Source organism: Echinops telfairi, unplaced genomic scaffold (genome assembly GCF_000313985.2).
Source record: "Echinops telfairi isolate 266 unplaced genomic scaffold, ASM31398v2 ScPeMD7_1;HRSCAF=3_0, whole genome shotgun sequence".
Classification (NCBI taxonomy): domain Eukaryota; kingdom Metazoa; phylum Chordata; class Mammalia; order Afrosoricida; family Tenrecidae; genus Echinops; species Echinops telfairi.
The window spans coordinates 40,627,484-40,639,312 of NW_022103896.1; the positions used below are offsets into that span (position 1 = coordinate 40,627,484).

The window sequence follows — 11,829 nt, forward strand, 5'->3', positions numbered from 1 at the left end:
CTCACCACTGGTCCTGAAGGGATCATCCACCCTGGATTCCCTGTGTTTCCAGTTCCTATCTGTACCAGTGTACATGCTCTGGTCTAGCCACATTTGTAAGGTAGAATTGGGATCATGATAGTGGGGTAGGGCGGGGGGCAGGAAAGCATTAAAGAACTAGAGGAAAGTTGTATGTTTCATCATTGCTATGCTGCACCCTGACTGGCTCATAAGACTGAGGTCTTAAAGACCCCCTCCTCCCCTCCACCCTTCTGTAAGGGGATGCCCAGTGGCCTACAGATGGAGGCTTTACAGCTGGGAAACCCATGGGGGCCCAGGAGCAGTTCTGCTCTGTCCTATAGGATAGCTGTGAGTCAGAAGCGACTCATGGCAGTGAGTGAGAGTGAGTGAGTGAGTCTACAAAGGAGACCTGAGTGGGGCACAGCCATGGCAAGTCCTATGCTCATAAACCCGTAAAGCAGGTAAGACAGGGTGCAGACAAAGGGCAGGGATAAGGAAAGAGATCAAGAAAAGCTAAGGGGCCCCAACAGGGGTGAGCACTATTTATTGATTAATGTCCTTCAGAGTTGGCTCTGTTCTTACTTCTCCAGGGCTGAGCCCAGACAGCCTTCTTGGCTTCTCTGCTTTCTCCTCCCTTGGCCTCACCCACCTCCCTGTGATCCCTCACTAAGCCCTGATGGTTTACATTCCAAGCTGCTTGGATCCTGCCTGATTCTGTCGCAGGTCCTGAGGGTCACACCAGGACTGTGCTCAGCCTCTTGACCCAGATTCCACTCTGAGGGGACCTACCCCCCTCACCAAACGTTGGTCCTAACACAGCAACAGTTTGATCCTAATGCTTTCTTCCTTGGAAATCTCCCACCGCTTCAGAATGAGGAGCAAAGAGGGATACTCCTGGTTCCCTCCCAACCAGCTCCTACACGCCGGTGTTTGTACGTAATAATTAGCATTCTTAACGAGAACTATAGGCCCCACAGGAGCACAGAGGTTATGAACTGGACTGCTAATGGCAAAGTCAACAGTTTGAAACCAGCTGCCACTCCTTGGGAGAAAGGTGGGGCTTTCTACTCCCATAACGAATTACAGCTTTGGAAGTGCACAGAGGCAGTTCTACACGGCCCTATGGGTTGCTCTTACAGTTCTTATCACAATCCATACATCCATGCGTCAAGCACATTTGTACATATGTTGCCATCATCCTTTTCAAATCATTTTCTTTCTACTTGAGCCCTTGGTATCAGCTCCTCATTGTCCCCCTCCCTCCTCCACCCTCCCGCCCTCATGAGCCCTTGATAAATTATAAATTATTATTATTTTCATATCTTACACCATCCGTCCACTGTCTCCCTTCACCCATGTTTCTGTTGTTCGTCACCCTGGGGTGGTGATGGTTATATGTCAATCATTGTGATCAGTCCCCCTTTCCCCCACCCAACTTCCTCCTACCCTCATGGTATTGATACTCTCTGTCCTGGATTCTGTGTGTGAGAGCTCTTATCTGTACTAGTGTACATGCTCTGGTCTAGCCAGATTTGTAAGGTAGAACTAGAGTCATGATAGTAGGGGAGAGGAAGCATTAAAGAATAGAGAAATGCTGTATGTTTCATCGTTGCTATACTGCACCCTGGCTGGCTCATCCCTTCCTTGTAACCCTTCTGTGAGGGGATGTCCAGTTGTCTACAGATGGGTTTTGGGTCTCCTCTCACCCCATCATTCGCATTTATATGATTGTTTGGGGTCTTCTGATGCCTGATGTCTGATACCTATTCCCATCCACACCTCATGATCACACAGGCTGGTGTGCTTCTTCCATGTGGGCCTAGTTGCTTCTCAGCTAGATGGCCGCTTGTTTATCGTCAAGTCTTTAAGACCCCAGATGCGATATCTTGTGATAGCCACATGCCCTGACGTTCTTGGTGGGAAGGCCCTGGATCAATCTTGTAAATGTCTGCCAAGCTTAAAGCATATGTGTCATCGTGGTCCCATGGCCACTTCACATTCGTAATCCCCCCTTCCCCACCCTGAAGTTGTTCTGTGTTGACCTGCCATCCATCAACCTTCTGTGACAGTTTCCTTTGTTCCCCGACTCCCCATTTCACCTCCGATTCTCTATAAAAATGTGGACGCCATGACAAACGACCTCATACTAATGCTCTCCCTCATCTGCATGATGTAGCTTTGTCTCTATCTGGTCTTTTCCCGATTAATGCTTAATAAAAGCTCTCCTTAGATTATATTTGAGATGTGGGGTCTCTTTTGTACGTTACCATAACCTGTAGGAGTTATTGATAAATTCTGGACATGACTCCTTTGCCAGTCACATGTGTGGCAAATCAATGTTCCCCTCTGAGACTTGACAATGCCCACTGCTGTTCTTGTGAAAGTCCTTGATTTTAATAGACTTGCATCTGCCCACTTCTCTGTGGTCACTGCCCCCCCCCCCACACACACACACACTGGTTTGTGCTTGCTGTGTTTGTTTAAGGGATCTTTTCCACCCTGAGGCCACAAATCGTAATGGCCAGCATTTATGGTGAAATTCCTGTTTCAGGTACTGTGTGTACTGTTCCCAATGCTTTTTATGTTTTCTCTTGTTAAATGTTTGCAAGAGTCCCATGAGATTGGAACTGTCATTATCCTCCTTTTACAGATGATGGCTGCAGGGTACAGAGAAATGAAGCAGCTCGATGAAGGTCACACAGCAGCGCCAGGGTTGGAGCACAGCAGGCCGTCCGCATCGGCACCTCCACTCTAGCAGCTGTGCGAACGGCCTCTTCCAGAGATCGTCCACATGCTCTTCTGGAAGATTCCTAGTTTTGCCCTCCTCTTTAAAATCCGGAGTGGGCTTCTGGGTATGATGGCAGACCTCTGAGTTAATGTTTCCCTTTAAGAACCGCCTTAGCTCCTTAGACAGTCAGCATTAAAGAATTGCCTAGTCTCACACAATTAGTCTTGACTGAAGGAGCTCTGGTGGCATAGTGGGCTTTTGAGAGTTGAGTTGCTGAATACTACTTCAGTGGTTCAAAGCCACCAGCTGTCCCAAGGGAGAAAGATGAGGCTTTCTGCTCTACTAAAGATTTACAGCCTTGGAAACCCCAACGGGCAGTTCGACTCTGCTCTATAGGATCACTAAGAGTCAGAATTGACTCAGTGGCAGTGGGTTTGGTTTAGTTTGGTTTTTTGAGTGTTGGCTGATGGTAACTTAGTAGTGTCGGGTTAAGTGTTGGGCTAGTGAGGTCAGCTATTCAAAGCCATCAACTGCTCTCAGGGAGAAAGATAAAGCTGCCTGCTTTTTCAGGAGCCTCAGAAATCCTACAGAACAGTTTCTCTCTGCCCTTTGGCGGGGTCACCATGCTTGGGAGGGACCCAATGGCAGTGAGCAGCATTGACAAAATCAGGTTACAGAGGAATTTGGAGAAACTCTTCAGTGGATGGTGGCAAGTAGGTTATCCCAAGCACGGGAGGCAAAGTAGAACCCTGCTCTTGATGGACAGGGCTTCAAATGACCTGGCCCCAGAATAAAATCCTTTGAGTTAATGGGCAAGACAGACCTGCATGGTTTCTGTCCTGAGAACAGGAGGTAGACCATTTGATCAAAGGCACTTGGCGTCCTGCAAAGTGAACAAGAAGGAATCCCCCAGGAGGCGGGGGAGCTTCGAAAAGGACAGGACAGTTCCACAGCTCTGCCTACCCCACCGGCATGGAAATTATTCCCTCCTCCCCTGCGGGCCTGCTGCCTCCTGTGAACTGTGTGGGCCGGCACACTGGCATGAAGCCTGTGCTTCAGCCGCCCCCACAGGCTGGAACAGCAGCACAAAGGTAGCGCGGCCTCCCCGCATCTGGAGAACAGCATGTCACAGGCCACAGGTCAGCCGGGTCTGCACCAAACAGACCGTCTCCCTCCAAAATCAGAGGCTTTGGACCAATGTAAAACCAGTGTCAAAAAATAATAAAATACTAATAATAACGGAACAAAACAAAACACAATGAAAAATAAAATTAAATGAGAAGAAGTTGAGTGTATCAGAGTACAGAAGCCAGATCATAAGGGACCTTAAATGCCAGACTTCAAAAGGGCACACTTCATTCTGCCAAGGGGGAGGATTCCATGCACTTTAAACAGGGAACGACATCAGCGATTGATTCTTCTTCCTGTTAAGAGAATGTAGGACCACGTACTATCTGGCTGACAGAATACTCGGAGGAAGGATGGGTCAAGCTCTGCAGGTTCTTAGTCAACAACTCTTGCCTGCCTCCGTACCCACCCTGTGGAGTCCCTAGGTGGCACAAAGCATTAAGCACTGCACTATGATCAGAAAAGCTGGTAGTTCAAACCCACCCAGAGGTCCCCCGACTATCTGCTTCTATAGGTCACAACTCCCCAAACCCCATGGTGCACAGACCCACTGGGCAGCACATGGGGCACGATCAGCAGAAATAGATTTCATGGACACTTGGTTTGGTGTGGGTTACCTGCCCCCCACCCTCTTTCTTAAGGAGCCCCAGTGGAGTGGAGGGTGGTGACCCATTAGACTGTTAATGGCAAGGTCCGCAGCTGGCAACCACCAGTCGCTCCGGGGGAGAAAAATGAGGCTTTCTAGTCCCCTAAAAATTGACAGGCTTAGAAACCCACAGGGGAAGTTCTACCCTATCCTATATGGCACATATGAGTCAGACCAACTGGATGGCAGGGAATTGGGTTTTGTTTTTATTATTATTATTATCCCCCTTCTTCCTTGCCAGCTAGAGCTCGCTCCCCCTGTGAAGGCTGTAAGTAGTCAAGAATTACTTTCCCAGCCTCCTTTTCCGCTGTGACCTGGGCATATGGCTCAGGCCTGGCTAATCGGAGTTTAAGGAGAGGTTCTTTGGGGGGACTTCTGAAAAGGGTGTTCTTCTCTCATAAAAAGATACATACCAAATGCCCATCTTTTGGCTAACGATGGCCACATTTGCAAACTGCCTGGCAGTTTCCGTCATTTTTCCACCGTGAAAAGGGGCAAGGCCAATATCAGAAAGATGGAAGTGGCAATGCCATAGAACTACATTGTTTCTGGAGATAACATGTTGATGGCTGAAATAACTTTTATTTAGATATCCTGTTACTTGCAGCCCAAAACAGTCCAACTGAAAGAAGCACTAATAAGGTCACCAACCTATTAATGAGGTATGTTACAAAGCATTAAAAATAGACACGTCTTTCCCCAGATACTTATTTGGGGAAAGAAGAAGAACCTCTTAAAGCTGGGACTAGTTTGCTACCATAGTAACTGTGCACTGAATATTTTTGCTGTTCATGCAAGAAACGATACTTCTGAGGGGGCCTGTCTTCTTTTTTTTCTGCAACAACAAGGAATTTTCTCTTTCTTCTCTCATTTGCACATCTCCTCCTGGAAGCCGTGACAGCTTTCTCTCTCCCTGCCACTACACAATGACTTCCTTTTCTTGACAGTCTTTCTCTTACAAGGCCATGGAAACCAAAATCCATCATCTAAGCATGTCAGTATAGGGTAAACAAAGGAATTCCACATCTCAGGGCTTCAGGCCACATTGTAGACTCAGAATTCTCAAGATGAAAAATGCTTTAGAGATTCTTTGTAGGGGCATGATAAGAACAGGATACAAGTAAAGCCAGGGCATCTGGGTAGAGTTCATTAAATGCATAGAAACAGTTACCTCCCATCCTAAATTCGTATAGTAACTAGCTGGCATGTGTATTTGAATTAGTTTCCCATTGCCCTTCAACCTCTCCTGTAGGAGCCCTCATAGATAAAGGATCTATTATTGTAGTTTCTGTTTCTAAAGATCTACCTCTCCTGGATTTCATATAAAGATCATACCACAAACAATTAAAAAAACACATCAGTGATATTAAAATAAAACACCCCAAACTCCAAAACAAACCAAACTTACTGCCATGGAATCAATGTTGGCTCATAGTCACCCCACCCCCACTCCATGTGGGTTTCTGAGATGGTAACTGTTTACAGGAGTAGAAAGCCCAAATTCTCTCCTGAGTTGCTGCTGGTGGTTTCAAACTGCCGACTATGAGGATCACAGCCCAATGCGTCACCACTACACTGCCAGGGCTCCTAAAATGAAATACAGATAAACCTCAATCCAAAAGATAATAATGCATGCTAGAACAAATTGATAATGGATCAAGAGGGAGAACAAATGATAAGATGTTCAATTGATAGCTAATCTGCAGTAACCCATTTTCCAATGTACTTTGAAGACAAAACTATTCACATATCTGGTTGATAATCCAAGGGAGTTCAGTGGACATGTAGTCTACCTGAAAACTCTGCAAATGGATTTTGAACTTTTACTGTCACCCATAGCCTTCTGAAAATCAGGTGCTTAGAAATAAATTCTAATACAATTCCCTCATCCAGTCTTTGATTTTATTATTTACAATCCTTGGATCGCATGGGGGGGTGGTATTTCTTTTGCATGGATTTAACTGACCCCTCACTTAAATGGCTGCTTGTTTTAAGATAAGCTCTTAAGACTAAAGGTGCTATTCTTTCTGACAGGCACCACTTGCTTTTCTCACCACATGTTGCTATAACACCCATGTCATCAATGATCACATCAACAGGGCAAGTATGAAGCATGGCCAAATCATATGAACAAATTGTTCTTAAATTAGGTCTTCCGGTTTAAGTGCAAGCTCAAAATCCATCCATGTGTATATCCCTGGTCTGCTCTAGAAGTACTATTATTACTCCGTGAGAAATAATATAGGTAACCCACAGGGGCCACTAGGAGCCCTGGGGTTGGCTACTTGTTGACCCGTTAACCATAAGGTCAGCAGTTTGAATCTACCAGCCATTCCAAGGGAGTGAGGTGAAGCTTTCTATTTCTGTAAGCAGTAACAGTCTCAGAGAACAGCTCTATCCTGTCCTATAGGGTTGCTATGAGTTGGAATTGACTCGATGGCAGTAGCGGGGCTGAGTGGCAAGGGATACTTGGTATTTCTAATGAAGTATCATTAATTTAGCCAATGGTACTGAATTTAAAATCACAGTGAGGAAAGGAAAGCATACATATACTTATTAGACTAAAATACATGGAATGTTCGCTTATACCAATTAAAGTTAAGTTACTGAACACTGCTTCGGAAAACAAAGCGGGTTAGACCAAAAAGAGCACATTGGGCTGGGGGGTGGGGGGTGGGTAACATTCATTCACTAAAACAAAATGTCTGTGGAACAAAATCATGGTTTGAAAAGCAAAATAGCAAATAAGTTTGCATGATTGTAATAGCTACAAGTCGGGCGGCTGACCACAAAACCAGCAATTCAAAACCACCAGCCACTCCTGGGAGAAAAAGGAGGCTTTCTACTCCTGTAAAGTTATTGTCTCGGAAATGTACAGGGGCAGTTCTACCCTGTCCTACAGGGTTGCCATGACTCGGTGGCAGTTCTACCCTGTCCTACAGGGTTGCCATGACTCGGTGGCAGTAAGTTGTAGTTTTAGGTTGTCAATTATGGACAACCATGAAGGCAGGAAATCTGAACCAAAGTCCAAGGGTTTCCAAGACCAGGACGTTGGGATAGCAGCAGGCTTCTGCTTCTGCTCACCCTGGGCTGTTTAACCTTCCCAACCAAGCGGGATTTAAGCTCCTCGAATCTGCAGCAGGTATGTGTTAGATAAAGTCTGGTTCCTTTCAAAGAGTGTCCAAGTCAGATCCTTCTGAAGTGGCCTGTGCAGAATGCTGTACACCTCAGAAGGACGGACTCTAAAGTCCAGGGGACAGCAGGGGCAGAAAGCAAGGGAAGTGCAGTTAAAAATGCATGGTTAGCAGCATTCGTAGGCGGATTCTCCCAGTGGGGTGTCTATACAGGGAGTTCTGTTTTCCCCAAGGGCAGGCTGCCCCTCCCTTGTTTACCCACTAACGGAAGTGAAATCAACTTGGTGATGTACATATCCCTCCTTCCTCCCCCTAAACTTCCAACGAGCTTCACTGACCACCCTTGTAAGAAGTCTATTAAATTGGAGTGACCACGGAACAATGGTATTCCACAGGTCCCTGTCCCCTAACCTCCACTCCCATCGTCAGGGTGGGGAGACAACTGCCTGGGAGCCAATTCCGACCGAAAGCCACCCTGCAGATAGGGCGTTTGGGGATTCCAAGGGTGTGTGTGACTCTTCCCAGGTCTTTCTGACATGGATGGAGCCCGCTGGTAGTTTGGCACGCTGACCTTGCAGTTAGCGCAACATGACATCCACTACATTCCCAGGGCCTTCTCCCAGTCCCCGCTAAATGAAAAACGGACCTCAGCTAAAGTGGGGGTCTCCTCTACAGAAGCGTTTTTTGAGGTGTCCAAATGAGTCTCTCTCCTGCTGCACCCACTCCCCACCCCCACCCCCGCCTCCGACTTCAGTGAGAGGCCTTTGCAGACCATCCAATTCCTCGCGGATGTATGCGGGCACCCGGGTGCAGGCCGTGCAGCCATTTCCTCGTGTTGGTCTGTCGGGAGAGCGTGCTGGGCACCAGGGCCCGAAGGGCGGAGGATGCGCTGCGGGTCCCGCCGCCCCGCGAGGCCGCAGATTTGCGGCTCCCCACTGCACCTGTCGCCGGTGGGGGCGGGAGCCAGGTGGCCTGGGCGCGCCCTCCCCGCGGGGACACCGAGCAGGAAGTGACTTAGGCGCGGGCCAGGGAGCGGCCTCGGCAGGACGCGTGTCCTCCCTCCGCGGGGCCTCGCGGTGCAGCCGGGTTAGGTGGCGGCCCCAGGCCCCGGGAGCGATACTTATGGGGGGCCAGTGCGCTCGGGGCCCCGGGGGCCCCCGCCTGGGTCGCACTGGACGAGCTGTCCCGGAACTTCACCTACGGGGCGGAGGGCTCCGGCAACGGCTCCCTGTCGGGCGAGTGGTACCGCAGGAACCAGGTAAGGGCCGGCCGCCCCGCCAAGCTGGGCAGCAGGGCGGTGCCCGGGCGCCCTGGGCTCCGCGGCGGCCTTGCTGCCCACCCTAGGAACGGGTGGCCCAGTGCGACGCTGAAGTGGATGTTGCTCACACCCTGACTGCACTACCCCGCGTTGGAGAGCGAGCGGGGGTACCCCAGCCTGGCGTCGCGCAGCCCGAGGGCCTGACCCCCGTGCCCTTCCTGGCATTCTGGCTGCCCGCGGTCCCGCCTCTCTCGGAGCTGCAGCCGCCCTCTTCTCCCGGAAGGATTCCCGGGGGCGTGAGGGCGACCTCGCCATTCAGAGCCACCCCCGAGACCGTTTTGTCCGTTTCGTTTTAAGGGGACATCTCGTTTTCCTAAGCACGGAAGGCACGCGGGGCACCCGAGGAGCGGCGCGGCGCGGCGCGATGCTCGGCGCCGGTGCGCTCCTTCCCCGCGCCCGAGCGAGCGCCGCCTGCCCGGGCTGGGGTCGCCCCGCCTCTCTCGCGGGCCCCTGGGGACACCGCGGGCCGCCTGAGCAAGGCCAGTTCGCGCAGGAAGGAGACGCTGAACGGGATCAAAGGGGCTGGAGCGGCCGGCCCTCGGTTTATGTGTGGCTTGGTTTCCCGATCGATCGACTTCGGGGCCCTTCTTGCAGCAACATTGATATTCTTTCTCGCGGGGGCGAGTTGGCGCGATGTGGTGACGCCCAGGCGTCCTCCTGTTTTCCTACGTGCGTTACAAGTGTGTTCTTGTTCTCGGAACCAACTGCTGGGGCTTTTTCTCCGCCCCCCACCCCGCCCCGCGCAATAGAATCCCAGAAGAATCGTTACCATTGGTCGAGATCGGAATCTTTCAACCAATCCTCAAAACCCTGGATTGCTCCTACGCTTGGGAAAGGTCGGAAGCGTTGGTTTAGAAAACGTGGGAATGTTGTTTTGAAAACAGGAACGCCAAAGATGATTTACACCAAAGGGTTGCATGATTAGCTTTCCACAGCGATAGGAGGTTAGCTTGCAGTCGGTTTTCTCACCAAAGATAGGGATATGGGGTGTGGTGGAGTGCGGTAGGAACCGAGAGAGCCTTAATCATGGGATGTAACCTCCTCCCCTCTTGCTTCCTCCACCCACAGGGAGCTGAAAGATAAGGATCACTTTTGGATTGGGGGCGGGGGTTAGTGATTCAATTTGTTACTGCTGTTGAAGCTGGCACACAGCCGAACATTCAACATTAGAGAATCATTTCTGACGGGAAGTTCTTCCAGGCTGTAAATTCTGCTGATGTTAGGAATCATTCTTAAGAAAAGCTAAAAGATTTTCCTCTGTGGGTGAAGAAACGAGAGGGTTGGTCGTTGTGACCTGCTGTGGCATGTCCGAAACAGGAGAGAGCATTGTGCTCCTGGGGAACTCCTAAACATTTCCTGGAATTCTTGGTTGTCTTAACTGACTAATACCCGGATTGCAGATTGCACGCGACATCATGTGAGGCTAACAAGATTTAACTTGCGCTGACAGTGTGGGTTTGCACAGGTTGGCCAGGGTGTGACCTGCATATGCTAATTAGATGACTTGCCAGCTATCCAAACGATTGCCACATTGAGGCACAAATTGTCAACTTTCTCCAGAACGACCTTATCCTATCTTAAACGACCGTTGACCATGTTATATAGGTGGATGGCATTGAACGTTTCCAGTCATTGTATTTTGTTTTAAGCAAACGGAAATAAACAGTGCCTCTGGTGCTGGCCAGTGGAGTGCGGTTTTCCTTTCTACCACTTGTCTGTCAGTTTGTCCTGCTGTCTTTTTGTTGGACACTGAACAAGGAAGACCGAAGAATCGATGCGTTTGAATGACGCTGCTGGGGAAGACTGTTGAAAGTCCCCTGGACTGCCCAAGAGCAAACACCTCTGTGTTGGAAGGACATCCAGAATGCTGTCGTCAGGAGGGACCGGGCCCTGGAGAAGGCTTGCTGAAGCAGAGGGAGTGAAAAAGAAGGCGCTCAGGAGATGACTTGTCACCGCAGCTGCAACCTTGGGCTCAAACGAAGAATGTTAACGAGGCTGGCGCATGACAGGGCCCTGTCTAGTTCTGTTGTACGCAGGGATGCAATGACTCGGAAGCTACTCCAACACACAGCTGACAGCAATGACAATGTTTCTTTCCTTTCCTCTTTTGACACGAACGGAAGATGAATGACTGGAAACGAGGCGGCCCCAGAAAAACACAGTGTGAGGTATAAACTCATTACCCTGCCGCTCAGAATCAGCCTGTGGCCTGGGACGTCAGGGTGTCCTCGGGCGGGTGGCCTCACGTCCATCCGTGTGATCACAGTTGCAATACCTACACAGTGTCTGTTTGCTGAGAACGCAGTTCGCTGTGCCTTCCAAAGCGATAACCATCAAATCTGATAAATTACCCTTCCTCGTAGGGAAACAACTCTGCTGGACAGCCTCCTATAATTGAGTGTGCAGCAGCGGCGTCCTTGAATCAATACTGTCTTATTATTATTATTATTATTATTATTAAAAGGTCATTTTATTGGGTGCTCTTTCAACCTCTATTACAATCCACACATCAATTGTATCAGGCATATTTGTACATATATTTACTTTCTATTGAGCCCTTGGTATCAGGTCCTCTTTTGTCCCTCCTCCCCACCTTGTGACCCCTAGATAGATTCTAAATTATTATTATTTTCATAACACACTGACCGCTGTCTGCCTTCCCCTATGGTTTCTGTTGTTCTTCCCCCTGGAGAGGTGTGTGTGTGGTTATGTGTTGATCATTGTGACTGGTTCCCCCTTCCTCCTCCTATCTCCCCCACCTTCTCCCTACCCTTCTGGTACCGCTATTCCCATTCCTGTGCCTGGATTCGGTGTGTTCTGAGCTCTTATGTTATGCCTGGCTTCATTCCCATTCCTGTTCCTGGATTCCGTGTGT

At 49.4% G+C, this 11,829-nt stretch overlaps 1 protein-coding gene across 1 annotated transcript in view; it reads left to right on the forward strand.

Annotated features, from left to right (window-relative positions):
• The first annotated feature begins 8,429 nt into the window (after window positions 1-8,429).
• The window catches only part of NIPAL2 (NIPA like domain containing 2), a 102,742-nt gene continuing 99,342 nt past the window's right edge, over window positions 8,430-11,829 (forward strand). Inside the window, exons 1-2 of the mRNA XM_004697701.2 lie at window positions 8,430-8,586; window positions 8,719-8,894. Of these exons, the coding sequence (XP_004697758.1) occupies window positions 8,430-8,586; window positions 8,719-8,894 (333 nt within the window). The remainder of the gene's footprint in view (window positions 8,587-8,718; window positions 8,895-11,829) is intronic.